The sequence below is a fragment of the Hypanus sabinus genome, chromosome 12, assembly GCF_030144855.1.
Source record: "Hypanus sabinus isolate sHypSab1 chromosome 12, sHypSab1.hap1, whole genome shotgun sequence".
Classification (NCBI taxonomy): domain Eukaryota; kingdom Metazoa; phylum Chordata; class Chondrichthyes; order Myliobatiformes; family Dasyatidae; genus Hypanus; species Hypanus sabinus.
In genome coordinates, this window is record NC_082717.1 from 54,353,667 (window position 1) to 54,377,837 (window position 24,171).

At 41.0% G+C, this 24,171-nt stretch overlaps 1 protein-coding gene across 4 annotated transcripts in view; it reads right to left on the minus strand.

The window, feature by feature from the left end:
* The window catches only part of LOC132402892 (clathrin heavy chain linker domain-containing protein 1-like), a 73,990-nt gene that overhangs the window by 36,310 nt on the left and 13,509 nt on the right, over positions 1–24,171 (minus strand). For all 4 annotated transcript variants that reach the window (XM_059985951.1, XM_059985953.1, XM_059985952.1 and 1 more), the window contains 3 exons: positions 18,396–18,502; positions 13,369–13,543; positions 8,728–8,930 (listed from right to left, as the gene is read on the minus strand). In XM_059985951.1, the coding sequence (XP_059841934.1) occupies positions 8,728–8,930; positions 13,369–13,543; positions 18,396–18,502 (485 nt within the window). The remainder of the gene's footprint in view (positions 1–8,727; positions 8,931–13,368; positions 13,544–18,395; positions 18,503–24,171) is intronic.

The following is a 24,171-nucleotide window of genomic DNA, read 5'->3' on the forward strand; positions in this document are numbered from 1 at the left end:
ACAGTGGAAGACATCTGCAGTATACCGAATATTCAAGAATGTTGGGGAAGTGAAGTAGGTGCAGTGAAAATTACAACTGAGAAGGTGCTCAAGAAGCTTAATGGTCTGAGGGTGGATAAATCCCCTGGACCTGATCGGATGCACCCTTGGGTTCTGAAGGAGGTAGCTGGAGAGATTGTGGAGGCATTAACAATGAGCTTTCAAGAATTGATAAGATTCTGTCATTGTACCAGATGACTGGAAAATTGCAAATGTGTGGTGAACTACATATACCTGTCTGAACACGCCCCCCCTGCTGACTGCTCCTGTGGCTCCTCCCACAGACCCCTGTATAAAGGTGATTGGAGGCACTGCTCCTCCCTCAGTCTCCAGAATGTTGTGTGGTGGTCTCTTGCTGCTGACGGTGCTTTCTTCCAGCTAATAAAAGCCTATCTCGACTCATGTCTCCAAGAGTTATTGATGGTGCATCAAAATGTTACTCTGCTATTTAAAAAGGGTGGGAGGCAGCAGAAAGGAAACTATAGACCTGTTAGCCTGACATCAGTGTTTGATAAGTTGTTGGAATCAATTGTTAGGGATGAAATTATGAAATAACTGGAGACACATGACAAAATAGGCCAAAGCCAACATGGTTTCCTGAAAAGAAAATCCTGCCTGACTAACCTACTGCAATTTTTTAAGGAAATTACAAGCAGGGTAGACAAAGGAGATGCAGTTGATGTGGTGTACTTGGATTTTCGGATGCTTTTGACAAAGTGCCGCACATAAGGCTGCTTAGCAAGGTAAGAGCCCATGGAATTACAGGGAAGTTACTAGCATGGGTGGAGCATTGGCTGGTCAGCAGAAAACAGAGAGTGGGAATAAAGGGATCCTATTCTGGCTGGCTCCCAGTTACGAGTGGAGTTCCACAGGGGTCGATGTTGGGACCGCTGCATTTACGATGTTTGTCACTCTATCTTATTTACGATTTGGACTAAGGGATTAATGGATTTGTGGCTAAATTTGCCGATGATACAAAGATAGGTGGAGGAGCGGGTAGTGTTGAGAAAACAGAGAGTCTGCAGAGAGACTTAAATAGTTTAGGTTAGGGGAATGAGCAAAGAAGTGGCAAATGAAATACAATGTTGGAAAGTGTATGGTCATGCACTTTGGTGAAAGAAATGAATGGGCAGACTATTATTTAGGTGGGGAGAGAATTTAGAATGCAGAGATGCGAAGGAACTTGGGAGTCCTTGCACAGGATACCCTAAAGGTTAACCTCAAGGTGGTGAAGAAGGTGAATGCAATGTTGGTATTCATTTCTAGAGGTACAGAATATAAGAGCAGGGATGTAACGTTGAGGCTCCAGAAGGCACTCGTGAGACCACACTTATTTGTATGCAGTTTTGGGCTCCTTATTTTAGAAAGGGTATAGTGACATTAGAACATTGAACATAGAATAGTACAGCACATTACAGGCCCTTCAGCCTACAATGTTGTGCCAACCATCAAACCTCGCCTCCCATATAACCCCCCGCCCCACCTTAAATTCCTCCATATACCTGTCTAGTAGTCTCTTAAATTTCACTAGTGTATCTGCCTCCACCACTGGCTCAGGCAGTGCATTCCATGCACCAACCACTCTCTGAGTGAAAAACCTTCCACTCCCTTGAACCTCCCTCCCCTTACCTTAAAGCCATTTCCTCTTGTACTGAGCAGTGGTGCCCTGGGGAAGAGGTGCTGGCTATCCACTCTGTATATTCCTCTTAATATCTTGTATACCTGTATCATATCTCCTCTCATCCTCCCTCTCTCCAAAGAGTAAAGCCCTAACTCCCTTAATCTCTGATCATCATCCATACTCTCTAAACCAGGCAGCATCCTGGTAAATCTCCTCTGTACCCTTTCCAACGCTTCCACATCCTTCCTATAGTGAGGTGACCAGAACTGGATACAGTACTCCAAGTGTGGCCTAACTAGAGCTATATAGAGCTGCATCATTACATCGCAACTCTTAAACTCTATCTAACTCTTAAACTTATGAAAGCTAACACCCCATAAGCTTTCTTAACTACCCTATCTACCTGTGAGGCAACTTTCAGGGATCTGTGGACATGTACCCCCAGAACCCTCTGCTCCTCCACACTCCCAAGTGTCCTGCCATTTACTTTGTACTCTGCCTTGGAGTTTGTCCTTCCAAAGTGTACCACCTCACATTTCTCCGGGTTGAACTCCATCTGCCACTTCTCAGCCCACTTCTGCATCCTATCAATGTCTCTCTGCAATCTTTGACAATCCTCTAAACTATCTACAACACCACCAACCTTTGTGTCGCCTGCAAACTTGCCAACCCATCCTTCTACCCCCACATCCAGGTCGTTAATAAAAATCACAAAAAGTAGAGGTCCCAGAACAGATCTTGTGGGACACCATTAGTCACAACCCACCAATCTGAATGTACTCCCTCCACCATGACCTTCTGTCTTCTGCAGGTAAGCCAATTCTGAATCCACCTGGCTAAACTTCCCCGGATCCCATGGCTTCTGACTTTCTGAATAAGCCTACCATGTGAAACCTTGTAAAATCCATGTAGATCACATCCACTGCACTACCGTCATCTATATGCCTGGTCACCTCCTCAAAGAACTCTATCAGGCTTGTTAGACACGATCTGCCCTTCACAGAGCCATGCTGACTGTCCTTGATCAGATCATGATTCTCTAAATGCCCATAGATCCTATCTCTAAGAATCTTTTCCAACAGCTTTCCCACCACAGATGTAAGGCTCACGGGTCTATAATTACTTGGATTATCCCTACTACCTTTTTTGAACAAGGGGACAACATTCACCTCCCTCCAATCCTCCGGTACCATTCCCGTAGACACCAAGGACATAAAGATCATAGCCAGAGGCTCAGCAATCTCTTCCCTCACCTTATGGAGCAGCTTGGGGAATATTCCATCAGACCCCAGGGACTTATCCGTCCTAATGTATTTTAACAACTCCAACACCTCCTCTCCCTTAATATCAACATGCTCTAGAACATCAACCTCACTCATATTGTCCTCACCATCATCAAGTTCCATCTCATTGGTGAATACCGAAGAGAAGTATTCATTGAGGACCTCGCTCACTTCCACAGCCTCCAGGCACATCTTCCCACCTTTATCTCCAATCGGTCCTACCTTCGCTCCTGTTGTCCTTTTGTTCTTCACGTAATTGAAGAATGCCTTGGGGTTTTCCCTTACCCTACTCGCCAAGGCCTTCTCATGCCCCCTTCTTGCTCTTCTCAGCCCCTTCTTAAGCTCCTTTCTTGCTACCCTATATTCCTCAATAGACCCATCTGATCCTTGCTTCCTAAACCTCATGAATGCTGCCTTCTTCCACCTGACTAGATTTTCTACCTCACTTGTCACCCATGGTTCCTTCACCCTACCATTCTTTATCTTCCTCACCGGGACAAATTTATCCCTAACATCTTGCAAGAGATCCTTAAACATCAACCACATGTCCATAGTACATTTCCCTGCAAAAAACATCATCCCAGTTCACACCCACAAGTTCTAGCCTTATAGCCTCATAATTTGCCCTTCCCCGATTAAAAATCTTCCTGTCCTCTCTGATTCTATCCTTTTCCATGATAATGCTAAAGGCTAGGGAGCGATGGTCACTGTCCCCCAGATGCTCACCCACTGAGAGATAATGTGACCTGACCCGGTTCATTACCTATTACTGGATCTAGTATGGCATTCCCCCAGTTGGCCTGTCAACATACAGGAATCTGTCCTGGACACACTTAACAAACTCTGCCCCATCTAAACCCTTGGAACTAATCAGGTGCCAATCAATATTAGGGAAGTTAAAGTCACCCATGGTAACAACCCTGTTGTTTTTGCACCTTTCTAAAATCTGCCTCCCAATCTGCTCCTTGGTACCTCTGCTGCTACCAGGGGGCCTACAGAATACCCCCAATAGAGTAACTGTTCCCTTCCTGTTCCTGACTTCCACCCATACTGACTCAAAAGAGGATCCTGCTACATTACCCACCCTTTCTGCAGCTGTAATAGTATCCTTGACCAGTAATGCCACCCCTCCTCCCCTTCCCCCCTCCTCTATCCCTTTTAAAGCACTGAAATCCAGGAATATTGAGAATCCATTCCTGCCCTGGTGCCAGCCAAGTCTGTGTAATGGCCACTACATCATAATTCCTTGTATATATCCAAGCTCTCAGTTCATCACCTTTGTTCCTGATGCTTCTTGCATTGAAGTACACACACTTTAGCCCTTCTACCTTACTACCTTTACACCCTTTATTCTGCTTCTCTTTCCTCAAAATCTCTCTATATGTTAGATCTGGCTTTACTCCATGCACTTCTTTCACTGCACTATTGCTGCAGGTCCCATCTGCCTTGCAAATTAGTTTAAACCCTCCCGAACCATGCTAGCAAACCTACCTGCAAAGATATTGCTCCCCCTCGAGTTCAGGTGCAACCTATCCAAACTGTACAGGTCCCACCTTCCCCAGAAGAGATCCCAATGATCCAAAAATCTAAACCCCTGCCCCTTGCACCAACTCCTCAGCCACGCATTCAACTGCCATCTCCTCCAATTCTTACCATCACTATCATGTAGCACTGGCAACAATCCTGTGAACGCCACCCTTGAGGTCCTGTTCTTCAGCCTTCTGTCTAGTTCCCAAAACTCACACTTCAGGACCTCATTCCTCTTCCTGCCAATGTTGTTGGTACCAACATGTATCACGACTTCTGGTTGCTTTCCCTCTTGTACCAGGATGTCATGCACCCAGTCAGAGACATCCCCTGGCACCCGGGAGGCAACAAACCATGCGGGTGTCCTTCACACGTCCATAAAATCTCCTGTCTGCTCCCAACTACAGAGTCTCCAATGACGATAGCTCTCCTCTTCTCCGTCCCACCCTTCTGCACTACAGGGTCAGACTCAATGCCAGAGGCCCTGCCACCGTGACTCACACCTGGTCGGTCATCCCCACCAACAGTATCCAGGACGGTAAACTTATTATTCAGGGAAATGGCTAAAGGGGTGCTCTGCACTACCTGTCTACTCACCTTTGCTTTCCCCCCTCTGACTGTTACCCAACGACCTGCTTCCGGCAGCCTAGGTGTGGCTACCTCCCTGTAGCTCTCATCTATGACTACCTCATTCGCCCTTATGAGTCGAAGGTCATCCAGCTGCTGCTCCAGATTCCTCACACAGTCTTCCAGATCACCCAGCCGCATGTACTTCTGGCAGATGTGACTGCGGGAGAGGGGGGTTCCCCCAAGACTGCCACATCTCTCAGAAGAGGCACATCACCGTCTCAGGAGGCATTGTAAAGACTAACTGGGAATAAGCTCGTCCTCCACCTCTTCTTGTCGAAGCCTCTTGAGTCAAAGCCTCAAAGCTCCACTCCTTCACTGGCCCACTTACTCACTGACCGCTTTCCACAGCATTGGAGAGGGTTCAGAGAGATTCATGAGAATGATTCCAGGAATGAAAGGGTTGGCATAAGCGGGACGTCTAGCAGTTCTTGGGCTGTATTCCCTGGAGTTTAGGAGAATGAGGGGGGATCTCATTGAAACATTCTGAATAAAAGGCCTGAACAGATTAGATACAGCAAAGTTATTTCCCATGGCAGGGAAGTCTAGGACAAAGTGGCACAGCTTCAGCATTGAAGGACGTCTATTTAGAACAGAGATGTGGAGAAATTACTTTAGTCAGAGGGTGGTAAATCTGTGGAATTTGTTGCCATGTGCAGCTGTGGAAGCCAAGTCAATGGATGCATTTATGCCAGAGGTAGATAGGTTCTGGTTTAGGCAGGGTATCAAAGGGTATGGAGAGAAGGCAGGGGAGTGGGGATGACTGGAAGAAATGCATCAGGCCATGACTGAATGGAGGAGTAGACTTGATGGGCTGAATGGCCTACTTCTGCTCCTGTACCTTATGGTCTTACAGGTCTCCCTTCAGCCCCCAACACTCTAGGTTGGAAAAAACCTGAGGTTTCTTTTAGTTCATACACTACAATCCAGGCTGCATCCTGATAAATCTTTTTTTTCACTCTTTCTACTTGCCCCGCACAAAGCCATACTGAATGTCCATAACCAGGCTATGCCTTCCCAAACATGAAAAAAGTCTTATCCTTCAGTATCCTCTCCAATAGCTTCCCTATCGCTGATGTGACAGCAACACCAAATATACTGAAAAACTTCTTAAGTAGCACCATGGAGAGCATTCTGACAGGCTGCATCACTGTTTGGTATGGAGGGGCTACTGTACAGGACTGAAAGAAGCTGCAGAAGGTTGTAAATCTAGTTAGCTCCATCTTGGGTACTAGCCTACAAAGTACCCAGGACATCTTTAGAGAGTGGTATCTCTGAAAGATAGCGTCCATTATTAAGGACCTGTAGCACCCAAGGCTTTTTCTCACTGTTACCATCAGGTAGGAGGTAACGAAGCCTGAAGGCAGACACTCAGTGATTCAGGAACAGCTTCTTCCCCTCTGCCATCCAATTCCTAAATGGACATTGAATCTTTATTCACTACCACACATTTTTTTAATATACAGTATTTCTGTTTTTGCATTTTTTAATCTATTCAACATATGTAATTGATTTACTTGTTTATTTATTATTATTTTCTCTGCTAGATTATGTATTGCATTGAACTGCTGCTGCTAAGTTATCAAATCTCACGTCACATGCTGGTGATAATCAACCTGATTCTGATTCAGATGTGAGGCTCTCTGTTCTATAGGTTTCTGGATTATTCCTATTTCTTAACTAACTAACAGAAGAGCATTTCTTACTCTCTAGTCTCCTAAGATTTCACAGGTTGCTAATGAGTACATACAGGTCCTTATCAAAGCTCCAGCAATCTCTTCTTTCAGTATTCTGGAATATATGCCATCAGATGAGGACTTATCCTCCTTAATGTTGTTCAAAAGACACAGCATTATATCCTTCTCAATCTCGAAATGTCCTAATACATTAGTGTGTCCCACTTTGTTTTCAGTATCTTTCAATTCCTTCGCCTCAGTAAATACCAACATAAAATGCTCATTTATTACCTCAGCCACCTGCTCTGACTCCAAGCACAAATTATTTCTTTACTTTTGAATGGACCTGCCCTCTCCTTGGCTATCCTTTTTTCTTAATACAAGTCTAAAATGTTTTAGAATTATCCTTGACCCTGCCCATCAAGGACATTTCATGGCCCCCTATGGACTTTCCTATACTTCCCTACTATTTTATATTCCACAAGGGCCAGTTTGACTTCAGCTTCATAAACCTTACATATGCTTCCTTTTTCTTCCTTTCTGAATTTAGGACCAATCGAGTTATTCAGGGTTCCATTATCTTACCATAGTTGAATCCATAGCACTTCTCAAGGAGGGAAGAATGTTAGCAACAGAAGCAGAATAGTCATTTGGTCTCAAATGCCTACTCTGCTATTCAATAAGATCACACTGATCTTTTGCAATTCAACACAAACCAGTTATCTCTTCATTCCCTAAATAACCTAAATATATATTGATAATGTCATAATTTTCCTCAGCAACTGAGACTTGCTTTCTAATTTGTCATTTTATTTGGGACCAATGAAATCTGTGATATAGTGAATTGCAAAGAAAAATTTGAACTTAGAAAGCAAGCATGATAGGGACAGGTTTTGAAAATGAAACAGATTAAGAAAGAAGCAAACAAGTAAGGCAAATGTAATAATGTTCTCTTTGGAGAAACGAGTCTATGTTTCTGGAGAAAAAGGCAAATTATGGTAAATATTGGCCCCAATAAAACAGAGATGCAGGAAATAGGATATTAGGGATTTTCTCAATAATCAAGAAATTTCCCCGCTTTTGATCATTTTACAATAGTTTTAAACTTATTTTCAAATGCAGCTCAGTGAGGTTTGCCCAGTTTATAAGAATCAGCAATTTGAATATAATTAAATCAATAGAAATGATAAAAATAGCATGTATAGTATTTCTAATGCTATTCTGCCTTCCATATACATATTAACCTAGAATTAATGTCGTGGATTTTTTGGCTGAAGACGATTGCGTTAGTTTCCTTCTTGAATCCCAATTTGTCCTGTTGTTTGAGAACAACAAAATCTGTCTCAAAGAGTTTACCCTTTATGCACAGACATAGTTCTAAACCCTTGGTTTGATGTATGGTTGGTAATCTATTCAAGCTAATGTAGCCTTTACTGAACCAGAGGAATGTGAAATCTATCATGTCTCCAGGCCCAAATTCCTAATAACTGCTGCTGTTTACTGTACATCCTTATTTGTATAATGAAGCTGTCCATATGAAACTTCAATGGTCTGAAACATGGTCTGACATAGTTCTAGCTGGTACTGAAAACAATTCAAAGGATTCGCCCAAAAATATTAGTTCCCCTATTGCTTCTAACTAGTACCTTTAAAGTGTCATATAATGCATGTTTGCGTACATTACTTATCTACAAAACTATTTTGTGTGTGCATATATCTATCTCTCTCTCTCTCTCTCTCTCTCTCTCTCTCTCTCTCTATATATATATATATATATATATACACACACACCATTACAAACTTATCCTGCATTTCACTTTTTAAGTAAATAACTGGGAAAGTGGAGATATTGCAATTTGCATATGTTGTTTACATTTTGAAGCAAATTTCAATTGAAATACTTATTACAATAATAATTATTAAAAGGAAAATAACTAATTACTTAATTTCTTACCTAAGCTGAATTTTTTGGACTCATGGATATATGCCAATGCCCCAGAAATCTCCCCAAGCCTGCACATACAGAGAACAGCTTTCTTATGCACATCACATTTATTGTAGACATTCTGAGCCAATGTCATACATGTGGCTAAGCTTTGCAGTTCAGAATCTCCATAATCGTAAATCACATCTCCCAGAGCTTCAGAACACGTCAATCTAAAGATAACAACAGAAAATAATGTTTCAAAGTATCAAAAAGGATTTTGGATGTAAAATTTATCTATAAATTGAGAACCTTGTAAGACAATATTCACACAACATGCACAAAATGCTGATGGAACACAGCAGGCCAGGCAGCACCCATAAGGAGAAGCACCATTGACGTTTCGGGCCGAGACCCTTCGTCAGGACAATATTCACCTTCAGAGGTGTACATGGTTGTGGATGTAGTGCCGATTACACAGTCTCAATTTTCCTTACCACTGACTCAATTGGGAAAGACAATTGGTGGATATATTTATTTATATATAAGTAATATTCAAGAGTTTTGTGAATGTAGAATTATGACATTCACTCTAAACTTTAGATCAATATTGGGTTTAACACTGATACCTGGAAAAAAGTCGTTATTCATCTTCCTCCAGCTCAAGGAACAGCCTTTAATTATGACCCTATAATATACTGTATGTTATTAAGCCAATGATGCCATAATGCTATAAATGTCTCTAAGTGACAAGTATTCCAATTTTGTTGATAAGCCTATAGGTATGCACCTTTTCTAAAGTTTTCTGGAAGTTCATATACACTACATTATGCTCATGAACTATATTGATTATCTCATCAAATAATTCTATTAAATTATTTAAACACAAATTTGTCCTAAACAAATCTATTCTGGTTTACCTTAATTAATCCATTTTTTTCTCCAGTCATTTATGATTAAGAATAAGATTAAATATTTCTCAATACCTTTACACCAATGAAGTTCAACTGGCCTATAGTTGCTAGCAAATCCTTTCTATTATGATCAAGCCTGTAAATACTTGCTACTCTTCAGTCTTTCAAACTCCTAAGATGCATCCTGTTTTGTCTAGTGCAGGGGTGGGCAAACTTTTTGACTTGTGGGCCACAAAGGGTTCTAAAATTTGACAGGGGGGCCGGACCAGGAGCAGATGGACGGAGTGTTTTGGTAATACACCTCATAAGAGAAAATAAAATATCATGGGAAATGTAGAAAACATGTGCTTTAATTTCAATTGAAAATGAACAAACGCATTACAACAAAATATCTGTCTTTGAAGTCCCATGGTATTTAGCTATTTATTGAAATGACTTTTAAAACACTGAAAATTAAATGAATAAAATACAGCTTTTTAAATAGTAACAGTTATTATTTTAAAGCACTGAAAATTCTGTTCTCCTTCAAGATATTATCATCATCTCTCTCCTCCTGACTGTCCTTATTTCAAAAACGATAGGAGATGCAGGTCTACTTGTCCTGCTCCTTCTTATTCAATTGTCCCCTGTGCCAAAACTCAACAATGACCAGCACAAAGACAGAACAGTGACAGCGCGCCAGTATGCGGAGCGCGTTATTTGATCTGGAGCGCATTTTTTATTTTGAGAACGTACGTGCACCTGCGCACTACTCATGTCCATCACTTAACAGAAATGACATGTAACATGTAAGGCTTATTGAAAAAAATATTTTCAAATGCATTTTTTTACATAACACAAGGAAGAAACTTATTTTTAATTTCAGTGGGAACAGTGTTGTTGATCTCCCTTTTTAGCCAGCGCATCAAAGTCTGGATTTAATTTTGTTGTGGCGATTCTCAGGATGGATCTGAGGTGTTGGTCAGTTAACTTGGATCTGTGGCTGGCTTTGTTGATGTTCATGACGCTGAACGCCTGTTCACACAAATAGGTTGATCCGAACAAAGAGTAAAGCGCAAATGTGGAGTAATATGCTGCACCTCAACAAAGGTCAATGTATATAGAGTGCGTCATCTATTGGGAAAATGCCAGAATTGCGGGGAAAAAACGTTAACAAGGTTTATTAATATGATTTCATCAAGTTCTGCGGGCCGGATTAAAAAGCGTAACGGGCCGCATATGGCCCGCGGGCCGTAGTTTGCCCATGCCTGGTCTAGTGGCTTACCTACATTGAGTTCAGCCAACCTTTCTTCTTGGATCTCATTTACCTATACCAGATCCACTCTCATCCCAATGCAATTGGCCTTTTATTTTATGAATCCAAAATACTAGTCCACATTTGTTTATTGATGTTGATTTTTATTGCTACTTTGATTCATGATAACATTAAGTATGTACGAGTTTCTTGACTGGTACCAACAAAAACAATCTCTGATTTAAATATAAAATTGTGTATATTTATGTCTCTTGTGACCAATATTTTACCTTCCTGGTTCCAGCACTATTTATGCTTTATTCTTTCCAAATTCATTAAATCCTTTACGCTCAATGATAATTCTCTGACTACCTCTCACTATTGACCATGATTTCTGAATGAGGAAGTTGGAATTCAAGATTTTAAATACAGAATTTAAATACAAGATTTTAATACAAGAATCAAGATATTTAATACAAGATTTACAAGATTTTAAATACAGAAAAAATACTTAAGAAAGAAATCAGGAGGGCTAAAAGAAGACATAAGGTAGCCTTGGCAGTCAAGGTGAAGGATAATCCAAAGAGCTTCTACAGCTATATTAATAGTAAAAGGATAGTAAGGGATAAAATTGGTCCTCTTGAAGATCAGAGTGGTCGGCTACGTATGGAACCAAAAGAAATGGGGAGATCTTAAATGTTTTTTTTTGCATCTGTATTTACTAAGGAAACTGGCATGGAGTCAATGGAAATAAGGCAAACAAGTAGTGAGGTCATGGAACCTATACAGATTGAAGAGGAGGAGGTGCTTGCTATCTTGAGGCAAATCAGAGTAATAAACCCCCAGGACCTGACAGGGTATTCCCTCGGACCTTGAAGAAGAACTAGTGTTGAAATTGCAGGGGCCCTGACAGATATATTTAAAATGTCGGTATCTAAGGGTGAGGTGCCAGAGGATTGGAAGATAGCTCATGTTGTTCCGTAGTTTAAAAAAGGCTCTAAAAGTAATCCAGGAAATTATAGGCCGGTAAGTTTGATGTCTGTAGTAGGTAAATTATTGGAAGGAGTACTAAGAGATAGGATCTACAAGTATTTGGATAGATGGGGACTTATTAGGGAGAGTCAGCACAGCTTTGTGCATGGTAGGTCATGTTTAACAAATCTATTAAAGAGTTTTTTGAGGAGGTTACAATGAAAGTGGATGAAGGGAAGGCAGTGGATGTTGTCTACATGGACTTCAGTAAGGCCTTTGACAAGGTCCCACATGGGAGGTTCGTTAGGAAGATTCAGTCACTAGGTATACATGGTGAGGTAGTAAATTGGATTAGACATTGGCTCAATGGGAGAAGCCAGAGAGTGGTAGAGGAGGATTGCTTCACTGAGTGGAGGCCTGTGACTAGTGGTGTGCCACAGGGATCAGTGCTGGGTCCATTGTTATTTGTCATCTATATAAATGATCTGGATGATAATGTGGTAAATTGGATCAGCAAGTTTGCTGATGATACAAAGACTGGAGGTGTAGTGGACAGTGAGGAAAGTTTTCAAAGCTTGCAGAGAGATCTGGACCAGCTGGAAAAATGGGCTGAAAAATGGCAGATGGAGATTAATACAGACAAGTGTGAAGTATTGCACTTTGGAAGGAAAAACCAAGGTAGAACATACAAGGTAAATGGTAGGGCACTGAGGAGTGCAGTAGAACAGAGGGATCTAGGAACACAGATACAAAATTCCCTAAAAGTGGTGTCACAGGTAGATAGGGTAGTAAAGAGAGCTTTTAGTACATTGGCCTTTATAAAGCAAAGGATGGAGCATAAGAGTTGGAATGTTATGGTGAGGTTGTACAATGCATTGGTGAGGCCGAATTTGGAGTATTGTGTGCAGTTTTGGTCACTGAATTACAGGAAGGATATTAATAAGGTTGAAAGCGTGCAGAGAAAGTTTACAAGGATGTTGCCGGGACTTGAGAAACTGAGTTACAGAGTAAGGTTGAATAGGTTAGGACTTTATTCGCTGGAGCAAAGAAGAATGAGGGGAGACTTGATAGAGGTATATAAAATTATGATGGGTATAGATAGAGTGAATGCAAGCAGGCTTTTTCCACTGAGGCTAGGGGAGAAAAAAAACCCAGAGGACATGGGTTAGGGTGAAGGGGGAAAAGTTTAAAGGGAATATTGGGGGGGCTTCTTCACACAGAGTGTGGTGGGAGTGTGGAATGAAGTTCACTCCCAGATGAAGTGGTAAATGTGAGCTCACTTTTAACATTTAAGAAAAACTTGGACAGGCACGGATGAGAGGTGTATGGAGGGATATGGGCCAGGTACAGGTCAGTGGGACTAGGCAGAAAAATGGTTTGGCACAGCCAAGAAGGACCAAAAGGCCTGTTTCTGTCTTGTAATGTACAATGGTTCTAATTTTCTACTCTGGTTTCCAATCAGCTGTGTTAAATTTAACTTTTGTTCTCCAACCTTTGCTCCATATTAACAGTTTTATTAATAATGTGATATTAGTTAGCAAAGAGTATTACCTTTGTTGTATGATCCAACGTATGACCAGATCCTGTCTGTTGTGCATCAATGCACATTTAACTCCCTCTAATGACATTTTTGCATTAGGTGGATGTCTGACGGCAGGAAAGGAGTTCATTACAGCCTCAAAGAAATGCAGGAGAGGAGAAACATACCCTTCATATTCTGTAACAGCTGAGGAAATAATTGTAATATGTAAGTTTTTACACAAATAACCTGAACTGTATTTTCAAGTACAATCTCTTGCATTTTAAAATTTCAGATGGAACCTGAGAAATATAGGGCTAGCAAGTACTACTGATTATGTTTTTAACTCAGCTGCATCATAATGGAGAATGAGGACAAGCCTAACCATGCTTCATAGAAGGGAAAACAAGTACAAATTAAAGCAGATCTCTGACATGCTTCACTTTGTCATCAGTTTGGCAGCAGCTCAGACAGACTCTTGGAAGACATGGCCAACTGGATCTATCTGAGACTATTTTGCTTATCATGACGGAGTCCATCCTAAATAAGAAGAGGGGGCTTCAATTCCACTAGGAACAATACACATCCGTTGTCCTACTGAACAATAATCTGGGAACTGAAGGCCTTGACTCAAACAAAGAAGTAATATTTCCATTGTGTTTGACTGGGAGAGGAACTTGGAGATAGACACATCCACATTTCCCTGATTCCCACAGCGTTCTAGCTAAGAGGTTGTCAGAAGTCTTCATATGGCAGTTGCAAAGCGCCTTGCTGATGATATCCTTGTCATCGTGAAAAAATTTGCCCCTTCTGTGTTGTCAATAATAAATGCCACACCTAATCAACCTTTTGGTGCAATTTACCCAAATAATTCACCCTATATTTTACTCAATGGTGGCATAAAATGCCAGTAAGCAATGAAATCTTGTAATCTTGAGGACAAGTGCAGCATATTTCTATCACAAGGAAAAGCCTCATCTTGTTGCAGCCTTAAGGCATATATTTTCAATTAACTACCTGAAAATTGGACTTGTTACAGAACATCCTCACTTTGAAGAAGTAATTTATCCCTGAATGGGGTGTTATTTTCTTAACAAGTGACAAAAGCCTTGTAATAGATGTTAGTTTGTCTTCTGACATTAACAACTAGCCCTCCTGAAAAGTCTTAGAAACTTATGCAGTTGTGACCTTTCTAATGTTCAAAGAGACCATGGCAGTTCACGAAAGCAGCTCACTGTCACTCTTTTCCATAGATGCTGCCTGGCCTGCTGAGCTCCTCCAGCATTTTGTGTGTGTTATTTCGATTTCCAGCAACCTTCAGATTTTCTTTTGTTTGTGTAAGGATGGGCAATAAAGGCTGACCTTGCCAGTTACACACAGATCCAGAGACTGGGAGATAGGAATAGACTCCTTGATGGAGGACATAGGTTCTTGCAAAATAGTCCCACTGAGATTTCTGCCAAGTATTCTATTCTACTGGAAGAAGGATTGTACAGCATTGAGGCCTATTCAAATAGTGGAATCCAGCATAATTAAAGAGAAGCTGGTTGGATGTATGCAGATCAGTTTCTAACTGACTAGAATGGCCAACTGGCTTCATGTCAAGTGCTGAGAAACTCCCCTTTGATATCACTCACTGTGCCTAGCATTGCCATTTGTATCTTTTTCTACCCATCATAGTCCTCTATTGAACATTTTTGAAAAGACCCGTGTGTGACTTTGCTAGACATTTGATGTTAGTCCACGAGTTAACTTCATAAATTAGTCACCATTCAGATGTGCCATATATCTCATTATGAGTTCAGAATTTGCAACTCCAGAAAGATAAAGGCCTTTTAAAAAAATATTCAACCTTGCATTTGAAAAGATCTATATTATTGCTACAGCTGTGAAAATAGTATCAGAAAATGTAAGAAAATTGTGTCAGTGCAAAATGTAGAATGAATACAATAATGATAGTGTCTTCTTCGGGTCCTGCCATATAACTCTTGGCTGATCAATCTCAATTCATGTGAATGGAAAGCAGGAAAAACTGTTGTCATTATCAGGGTAACCATTCAAATAATTAGCATAGCAGCTTGATGCTTTCACTGTAACAAAGCAAGATATAGCACTGTTGTGCAAGGACTGACAATGCACAATGAAGACAATGGATGCAGCATATGTTATGGGCCATGACAACTTCAGTACTATTGTCCAGAGCTTGCCATGCCCTTGTTCTAGTTGTTCCAGCTACAACACTGGCATCTACCCAATAATGTGGAAGTTGCTTTGGTAGGTCCTGTCAAAAGGAGTAGGACAAATCCAAATTGGCCAACTAGCATTGTTGGCCATTAGTCTACCCTCAATCATCAACATAGTGCTATCAGGTAGAAGTTGCTTAGCAACAAACTACTTAGAGAGATCAGCTTGAGTTCCACCAAAGACACTCAGCTCCTGACCTCATTATATTTGTTCAAACATAGACAAAAAAGCTAAAATCCATAAGCAAAGAGTAACTTGTCCTTGATAAGGCAAGCGAAGGGTAACTTGTCCTTGACAAGGCAGCATTTGATTGAGTAAGTCATCAAGGAGCCTTGTACATCCACAATTCTCAATCATTGCCTTTGTTTCCTTTGTCCTGATAATGCTTCTTTAGATCTGCAAGTTGATTGGTGAGCATCGTTACCAAATTTATTATCAAGAATAGCTTGTTCTGTAGACTTCAAAGTTCATTCTGTTTTCCTTTCCCTTCAGTAGATCAGGAACACAGTATATATGCATGGAAACTAATTGAAAATTTTGGTTTCCATCATTCAGCAATAGTTTTTTGTTATCAATCCTTATCAATATCTCTGAGGACCTAACCTGGATGCAACATACTGATGCAGCCACAAAGAAAGCAAGGCAGCGGCTATATTGCATTAAGAATTTGGTTTGCCAACAAAAACACTCAAAAACTTCTACAAATGTACCATGGAGAGCTCTCTGACAGCTGCATAATCATCTGGTATGGAGAAGCTACTCACGAGATTGAAATAAGTTGCAGAAACTTGTAAAATTAGTCAGCTCTATCATGGGTACCAGCCTCTATAGAATCCAAGACATCTTCAAGGAGCAGTGCCTTAGGAAGGGGGTGTCCACTATTAAGAATCCCCACTCCAGGACATGTCCAATTACCATCAGGAAGGAAATACAAAAGCCTTAAGGCACACACTCAACGATTCAGGAACAGTTTCTTCCCCTCTGCCATCCGATTTCTAAATGGGCAATGAACGCATGAACACTACCTCATGATTTTTAATTTCTGTTATGTTGCACTACATATTTTTACTTATATACTTAATGTTTCATTGCACTGCTGCCATAAAGTTAACAAATTTCACAACCGTATGCTTGTGATATTAAATCTGATTCTGATTCCTTTATTTTCCACATGAACCAATTAAGTGAAATATAAATAATTCCAGTTGTTGTGTTCAATTTTAATGTGCTTTTCAAAGAACAAAAACATCCCATTTAAGGTCACAGATAATGTGGATTGATTCTCAACCTGCTTTATCTGAGGGGGGGGGGTATATATATAAAAAATGAACTATGACTGAATGGTGGAGGAGTCTTAATGTGCTGAATAGTCTAAATCTGCTCCTACACTTTATGGTCTTCTGGTACAGATAGGGTGAACACATACAGTCTTTATCCTGGGAAAAGGGAACTAAAAACTAAGAGCGCTGATTTAAGGTAAGATTTAAAAGGGACCCGAGGGGCAGCTTCTTCATGCAGAGGGTGGTGCATACATGAAATGAGGTAGCAAAGTGGTTGAGATAAAATTTAAAAGACAATTGGCTGTGTACATGCATAAGAGGGGTTTAGAGAAATATTAGCCAAACAATGGCAAGTGGGACTAGCTTGGTGGGTACCATGGTCGGCATGGACAGGTAGGGATGAAGAGTGTGATTTCATGCTGTGTTACTTTATGACTTTAAGGAGCCCTGGTTAAATTTCAGTCAGTGCAAATAAGGGGAAAGTCCCTCCACAGGTTGGTATCATACCTAGCACAAAGGAAGATGGTTGTGATGGTTTAAAGTCAAACATGCACATAAAATTTCAGTCAATAATTTTAACAAAACATGATGCACTCACGTTTATGTAACATGAATTCTTTATCACTTACAATTACATTCTGTGCAAGCAAAGTTCCAATGAATATGCAAACAAAGTGAAACTGATTAACTGGTACCTTTGAGACTTTAATGGTGCCTGACTGGAATATTTTCAGGACTGCTGGGTATTATTTCTCTTAATAACACCCACACACTTATAATTCATTTTGTATAAAAATGTTATATAATAATATAACCTTTCTAGCAAACCATGTGAGTTTAAGGTAAGTTTGAGAAACAAAACCTGGCTAGTTAAAAGGAATGTGGGAATTGTGGTCTTGATGATTTAAAAAAAAAGGGAAATGGGACTCATAATTTTAAAGGGAACTCAAGAAACAAAACCTGGCTAACTAAAGTGAGTGTGTGAACTGGGGTCCTGATGGGTTTAAAAGGAATGTGGTAAAAGGGCCCCAGCGAGTTTAAAAGGAGCACTTACATTGAAAGTAGAGGGGAAATGTGGTCCAGATGAGCTCAAAAAGATCATGGGAATGTAAAAGGGAGTGCAGTGCCTAGGTGAGTTTAGAAGTAGTGTCAAAAACAGAACTAAGTGAGCTGAACCATTGGAAATTTCCAAACAATATAATAGCAGATCATCAGTTTTTCTGCATTGTAAAGGCATAAAAGCAGCAATTCAAAGATGTAGTACGTTAATTTATTTTTCTCATTATTTTTACATTTTCAATTATTAAACTATTCTATTTTCAAATCCATCCTATCTTTAAAATATACATTTTTAATTATTGAAGACACCAGGTACTGTAGATGCTGGAGTCTGGAACAAAATCAGAACATGGTACAACTCAGTGAGTCAAATGCTTTATTCTTGACTTTGAAGACACAAGGGGAAAACATATAGTTGATATAAGGTTTTATGGTAAAAGCATAAAACACAGGAATAAGCAAAAGACAGAACAAACCCTTGAACTTTTCCATGACCTCCATATTATGAAGGATGCCTCTGGGGCAATTCGCTACATATATTGCAGCTGCCTGATACTGTTTTTCTTCAAAGAGCTTAGTAAACCTGAAAGAAAAGTAGAATTTTCAAATTAAAAACAACAGAATATTCCAGGTGGAACTTTACAACAACATTTTGTTTAGAATTTCTTGTTTAGAACCTGACTGACTAGTATCTTTTTAATCTAACTAGTTCTTACCCCAAATATTCCACACGGGTCTGTTTTGGGCCGCTTCTTTTTACATTATGTGTCAATGATTTCGATGATGGAATTGATGGTTTTGTGGCCAAATTTGCGGGTGACACGAAGATAGGTGGAGGGTCAGGTAACTTTGAGTAAGTAGAGAGGCTACAGGAGGACTGAGGCAGATTAGGAGAATGGGCAAAGAAGAGGCAGGTGAAATACAGTGTCGGGAAGTGTATGGTCATGCACTTAAGTAGAAGCAATAAAAGCATAGACTATTTTCTGAATGGAGAGAAAATCCAAAAACCTGAGGTGCAAAGGGACTTGTGCAGGATTCCCTAAAGGTTAATTGGCAGCATATACAGATGCAGCAGCCTCTCAGGGGCCAACCAAAGGTGTTTTTTAAAAAATTTATTTAATGTCTTTTTAATGATTGCAAGACAATGCTGGACTCAAAGAACTTCCGTTACTGCATGTCCACCCAATCAGTGAACTGCTTGTTGATTGGAGGAGCTGGACGGGGAGTCAGAGGAACTGGTTTGGGTTCAGAGTAGCTAAACTGGGTGCAGACTGTGTTGGTGCTCACTACAGGAAGTTGGTGTGCAAATGCAGCCTGCAGTGTTACAGTGGGTGATTGTCTTGGAGGTTTCTCTTGCAATTGCAAGACCCTTTTGAACAATGATAATGTAAGATGCTACAGGCCTGTTACTCTTGTTTGGTGGTGCAATAGACGGCAGGGAAAACTGTGTGGCCACAGTTATATCAAGGACTAGGCCTCAAGCCATGGGCTAGCCTGCTGGTGCAGTCCAGGAAAGGAGATGCAGAAGGCAGTGTAACAAAATGCCTATGCTTGGCTTGGGGGTGTGGCCTCTCCTGTCAGTTCCACCCTCCAGTGTACAGAATGACAGGCTGGATTGCCAAGAACTGCACTATCAATCCGCAGGACAAGTCACTCAGGGACTTGGGCTACATATGTTTTTTTATATGACTATATTGATTCTTGTTCGGTGTATGTTTTGCACGTTGACCCCAGAGGAGTGCTGTTTTGTTTGGCTGTATTCATGTATGGTTGAACGTTAATTAAAATTGAATTTGATTTGAAAATTATTCCATATTGCAAGGCTTGTCATATGAAGAGTGTTTGATGGCTCTGGGGCTCTTCTTACTGGAATTCAGAAGAATGAGTGTTGACCTCATTGAAATCTATCAAATGTTGAAAGGTCCAGATGGAGTCAATGTAGACAGAATGTTTCCTATGGTGCTGGAATCCAAGACCAGAGGACACAGCCTCAGAATAGAGTGATGTCCTTTTAGAATGGAGATGAGGAGGTATTTCTTCAGTTAGAGAGTGGTAAATCTGTGGAAATTGTTGTTACATGTAGGTGTGGAGGCCAGGTCATTGGGTATATTCAGGCAGAGGTTGATATATTCCTGATGTATCAGGGCATGAAGGGATATGGGGTGAAGGCAGGAGATTGGAGCCAAAGAGAAAATGGATCAGCCATGATGAAATGGCACAGCAGACTCAATGGGCCAAATGGCCTAATTCTGCTCCTGTATCTTGTTATTATGAAAGCGCATTGTTTACTGCAAGGAATAGTTGTTTGACAACTTTCACTAATTATTCAAAATCCAAGACAAAATGCCAATGAGGAAAGAATTTTATCACTCTAAAGCTGAAATAGACTGGTTTAAGGCTGCAATGACTAATAAAGAAATAGCCTAGTAGATAAATAGGCAATTTTTAAAGCACTTTCACTGTGGCTAATGAGGTTAAAATAATGAAACAGTGAATTTTAGAAGTTAAGTTCTAGAATTTAGTACATTGAATATAAAGACATTGAATTAATATAAGTAAAAAGAAAATCTGATATTTAGACAAATCTTTAGAACCTGATAGATTTTATCTGTGGTATTAAAATAAATAGATGAGAGTACCATAGTTAGACTTTTCCTCAACTCTCTTGATTTGGGAATCGTGAACTTTAACTACAAAATTCCAAATGCCAATCCTTTATTCGAAAAGTAAATCTATGAGTACTTGCCCTAGGGGACATGTAAATTTAAGCTAAATTCATGTCATGAAGTAGTAATTGGTTGAGAGGAGGAGAAAGGGATCAGAGGGTCAAGGGTTTTGGCAAATTTTGATAAACTTAAATGCCAAGTGTGGAAATCTGTGTGCTCCAGGAGTTTGTCCTGCAATATTAGTTTTGCATTATACACATCAATGACTTGAATGACAGAAAGGAGTTAGATGTCCAAGTTTGCAGATGATAGCTGGTATGCTGTCAGGAAATACAGTAAGTTAAGTGAAGCTTAGGAGGATGGCGCCTAATGGCAACTCCTTAGCTTACATCTTCTGGAACAGCTCTATTTCTATCTTTGATATCTTTTTTTCCCCTTTCAAGGTTCTTTTGAAGACCCTGACCTGGAGTTACATGCTGACTTCAGTTCTTTGCGGAAATGGGACCCACTTTCAGGGCCTCATGACCAGCTGCTTTTCGATGTGCCAAGGACGTGGCCTGGAAGACTAGTGCACATTCAGGGTGCTGGATTTTCGTGGCTCTGGAGACAGGCTGATTCAAGGCTGGTGCTGCTGCCTGATGTGTCATGGGAGTACATGGAAGATCGTAAGCTGCAAGCTGACTGCTGGCTGAGTGGCGTGAGACCCGAGTTCTTTGGGCACAGAGCTCCAAAAAGACTTTTAACACCATAAACCAGCGAGTTGTTTTATTATGTCTCCCCTCTTGCTGTGAAACAGGGACACCTTTTTTCCCCTTATTAGGGAGAGATTGAAACAGTTGAATTACCAGGTGAACGAGTAGTTTTTGGGGTTCTCCAAGTCTTTGTTGTTGCTTTGCTGCACACTTGAGTGCTCGGTGGAGGGTGTCAATGTTTTTTTTGCTGGTGGGAGAGGGGTCGTTGCTTTGCTGCTGCTTATGTGTGGGAAGGGGGTGTTGGGGGGACTTTGAGGTTCTAACATTTAACTGTCATTCATTCTTTGTGGTACTCTGTTTTTGTGGATGTTTACAAAGAAAAAGAATTTCAGATGTATATTGTATACATGTCTCTGATATTAAATGTACCTATTGAAATCTATCAGTTGCAGGAAGTAACAAAAGAAACATGGTGAGAGGAAGTGAACGATTATAGTGCCTATAAAAAGGATTCACCCCCCCCCCCCTTGGAAGCTTTCACGTTTTAGTGTTTTACAACATTGATGTGCCATGCATTTAATCTGGCTTTTTTTTGACACTGATCAACAGAAAAAGACTCTTTCGTGTCAAAGTGAAAACAGATTTCTACAAACTGATCTAAATTGTTCAGCGTTTAGTATGGTGGCCAAAAAGCTTAATTTGGGTTTCATCAGGCCATAGAACCTTCTTCCAGCTGACTTCAGTTTTCTATATGTTTTCTGGCAAACTCTAACTGAGATTTAATGTGAGTTTTCTCTTTACCACTCTCCCATAAAGTTACGACTGGTGAAGCACCTGGGCAACAGCTGTTATTTGCGCAGTGTGGTGAACTACATATACCTCTCTGGTCACGCACCCCCCCCCCCCCCGCTGACTGCTCCTGTGGCTCCTCCCACAGACCCCGGTATAAAGGCGATTGGAGGCACAGACCCTTCCTCAGTCTCCAGGATGTTGTGTGGTGGTCACTTGCTGCTTGTGCTTTCTTCCAGCCAATAAAAGCCTACCTTAACCCACATCTCAGAGTTATTGATGGTACATCACGCAGTTTCTCCCATCTCAGGCCCTGAAACTTGTAATTCTTCCAGTTGTCACAGGTCTTTTGCCTGGCCACCCTCACTAGTCCCCTTCTTGCACTGTCATTCAGTTTTGAGGATGGCTTGCTCTAGGCAGATTTACGGCTGTGCCATATCCTTTCCATTTCTTGATGATTTACTTAGCTGTACTCCAAGGGATATTCAGTGACTTGGAAATGTTCTTGTATCCATCTCCTGACTTGCAGAGTTGCTCAGAGTGTCCTTTTGTCTTTACAGTGTAGTTTTTACCAGGATACTGACTCACCAGCAGTTGGTCCTTCCAGATGCAGGTGTATTTTTACTACAATCAATTGAACACCGTAACTGCACACAGGTCTCCAAAATCAGATCTCCATTTAACTAATTATGTGACTTCTAAAACCAAATGGCTGCACCGGTGATGCTTTGGTGTGTCATACCAAAGGGGGTGAATACTTACGCAATCAATTATATTGTTTTATATTTGTAATTAATTTAGGTCACTTTGTAGAGATCTGTTTTCACTTTGACACAAAAGAGTCTTTTTCAGTTGGTTGGTGTCAAAAAAACCAAATCCATTGTGATTCAATGTTGTAAAACAATAGAACATGTAAACTTCTGGGCGGGGGGGGGGAGGGCGTAAATACTTTTTATAGACACTGTAAAACAGTAACAGCTGGGCTCAATGTAGGGCAATGTGAGGTCATCAATGTCAGATTTGAGAAGGTATCTTTTTCAGATTGAGGTAAAAGGAGGAAAGGATCCAATGGGATCCCACTACCAAACACATTTTTCCCTCCCTCCTCTTACTGCTTTTCGCAGGGATCGCTCCCTACGTGACTCCCTTGTCCACTCGTCCCCCCCATCCCTTCCCACCGATCTCCCTTCTGGCACTTATCCTTGTAAATGGAACAAGTGCTATACCTGCCCTTACACTTCCTCGCTCACCACCATTCAGGGCCCCAGACAGTCCTTCCAGGTGAGGCGACACTTCACCTGTGAGTTGGCTGGTGTGGTATACTGCGTCCAGTGCTCCCGGTGTGGCCTTTTATATATATTGGTGAGACCCGATGCAGACTGGGAGACCGTTTCGCTGAACACCTACGCTCGGTCTGCCAGAAAAAGCAGGATCTCCCAGTGGCCACACATTTTAATTCCACGTCCCATTCCCATTCTGGTATGTCTATCCATTGCCTCCTCTATTGTCAAAATGAATCCAAACTCAGGTTGGAGGAACAACACCTTATATACCGGCTAGATAGCCTCCAACCTAATGGAATGAACATTGACTTCTCTGACTTCCGTTAATGCCCCTCCTCCCCTTCTTACCCCATCCCTGACATATTTAGTTGTTTGCCTGTTCTCCATCTCCCTCTGGTGCTCCCCCCCCTCCTTTCTTTCTCCTGAGACCTCCGTTCCCATGATCCTTCCCCTTCTCCAGCTCTGTATCACTTTCACCAATCACCTTTCCAGCCCTTAGCTTCATCCCACCCCCTCCGGTCTTCTATCATTTCGCACTTCCCCCTCCCCCCACTACTTTCAAATCTCTTGCTATCTTTCCTTTCGGTTAGTCCTGACGAAGGGTCTCAGCCTGAAACATCGATGGCACTTCTCCCTATAGATGCTGCCTGGCCTGCTGTGTTCCACCAGCATTTTGTGTGTGTTGTTGAAGGAACTTGTGTGTTCACATATGCAATAACTAAATTCTAGAGTAAAGATAAAATAAATCAAAGAGGCTTATAGAATATTGGCCTATAACTCGAGGTTTGAAATTTAGAAATTAAGATAGGGTACACTTCTGTT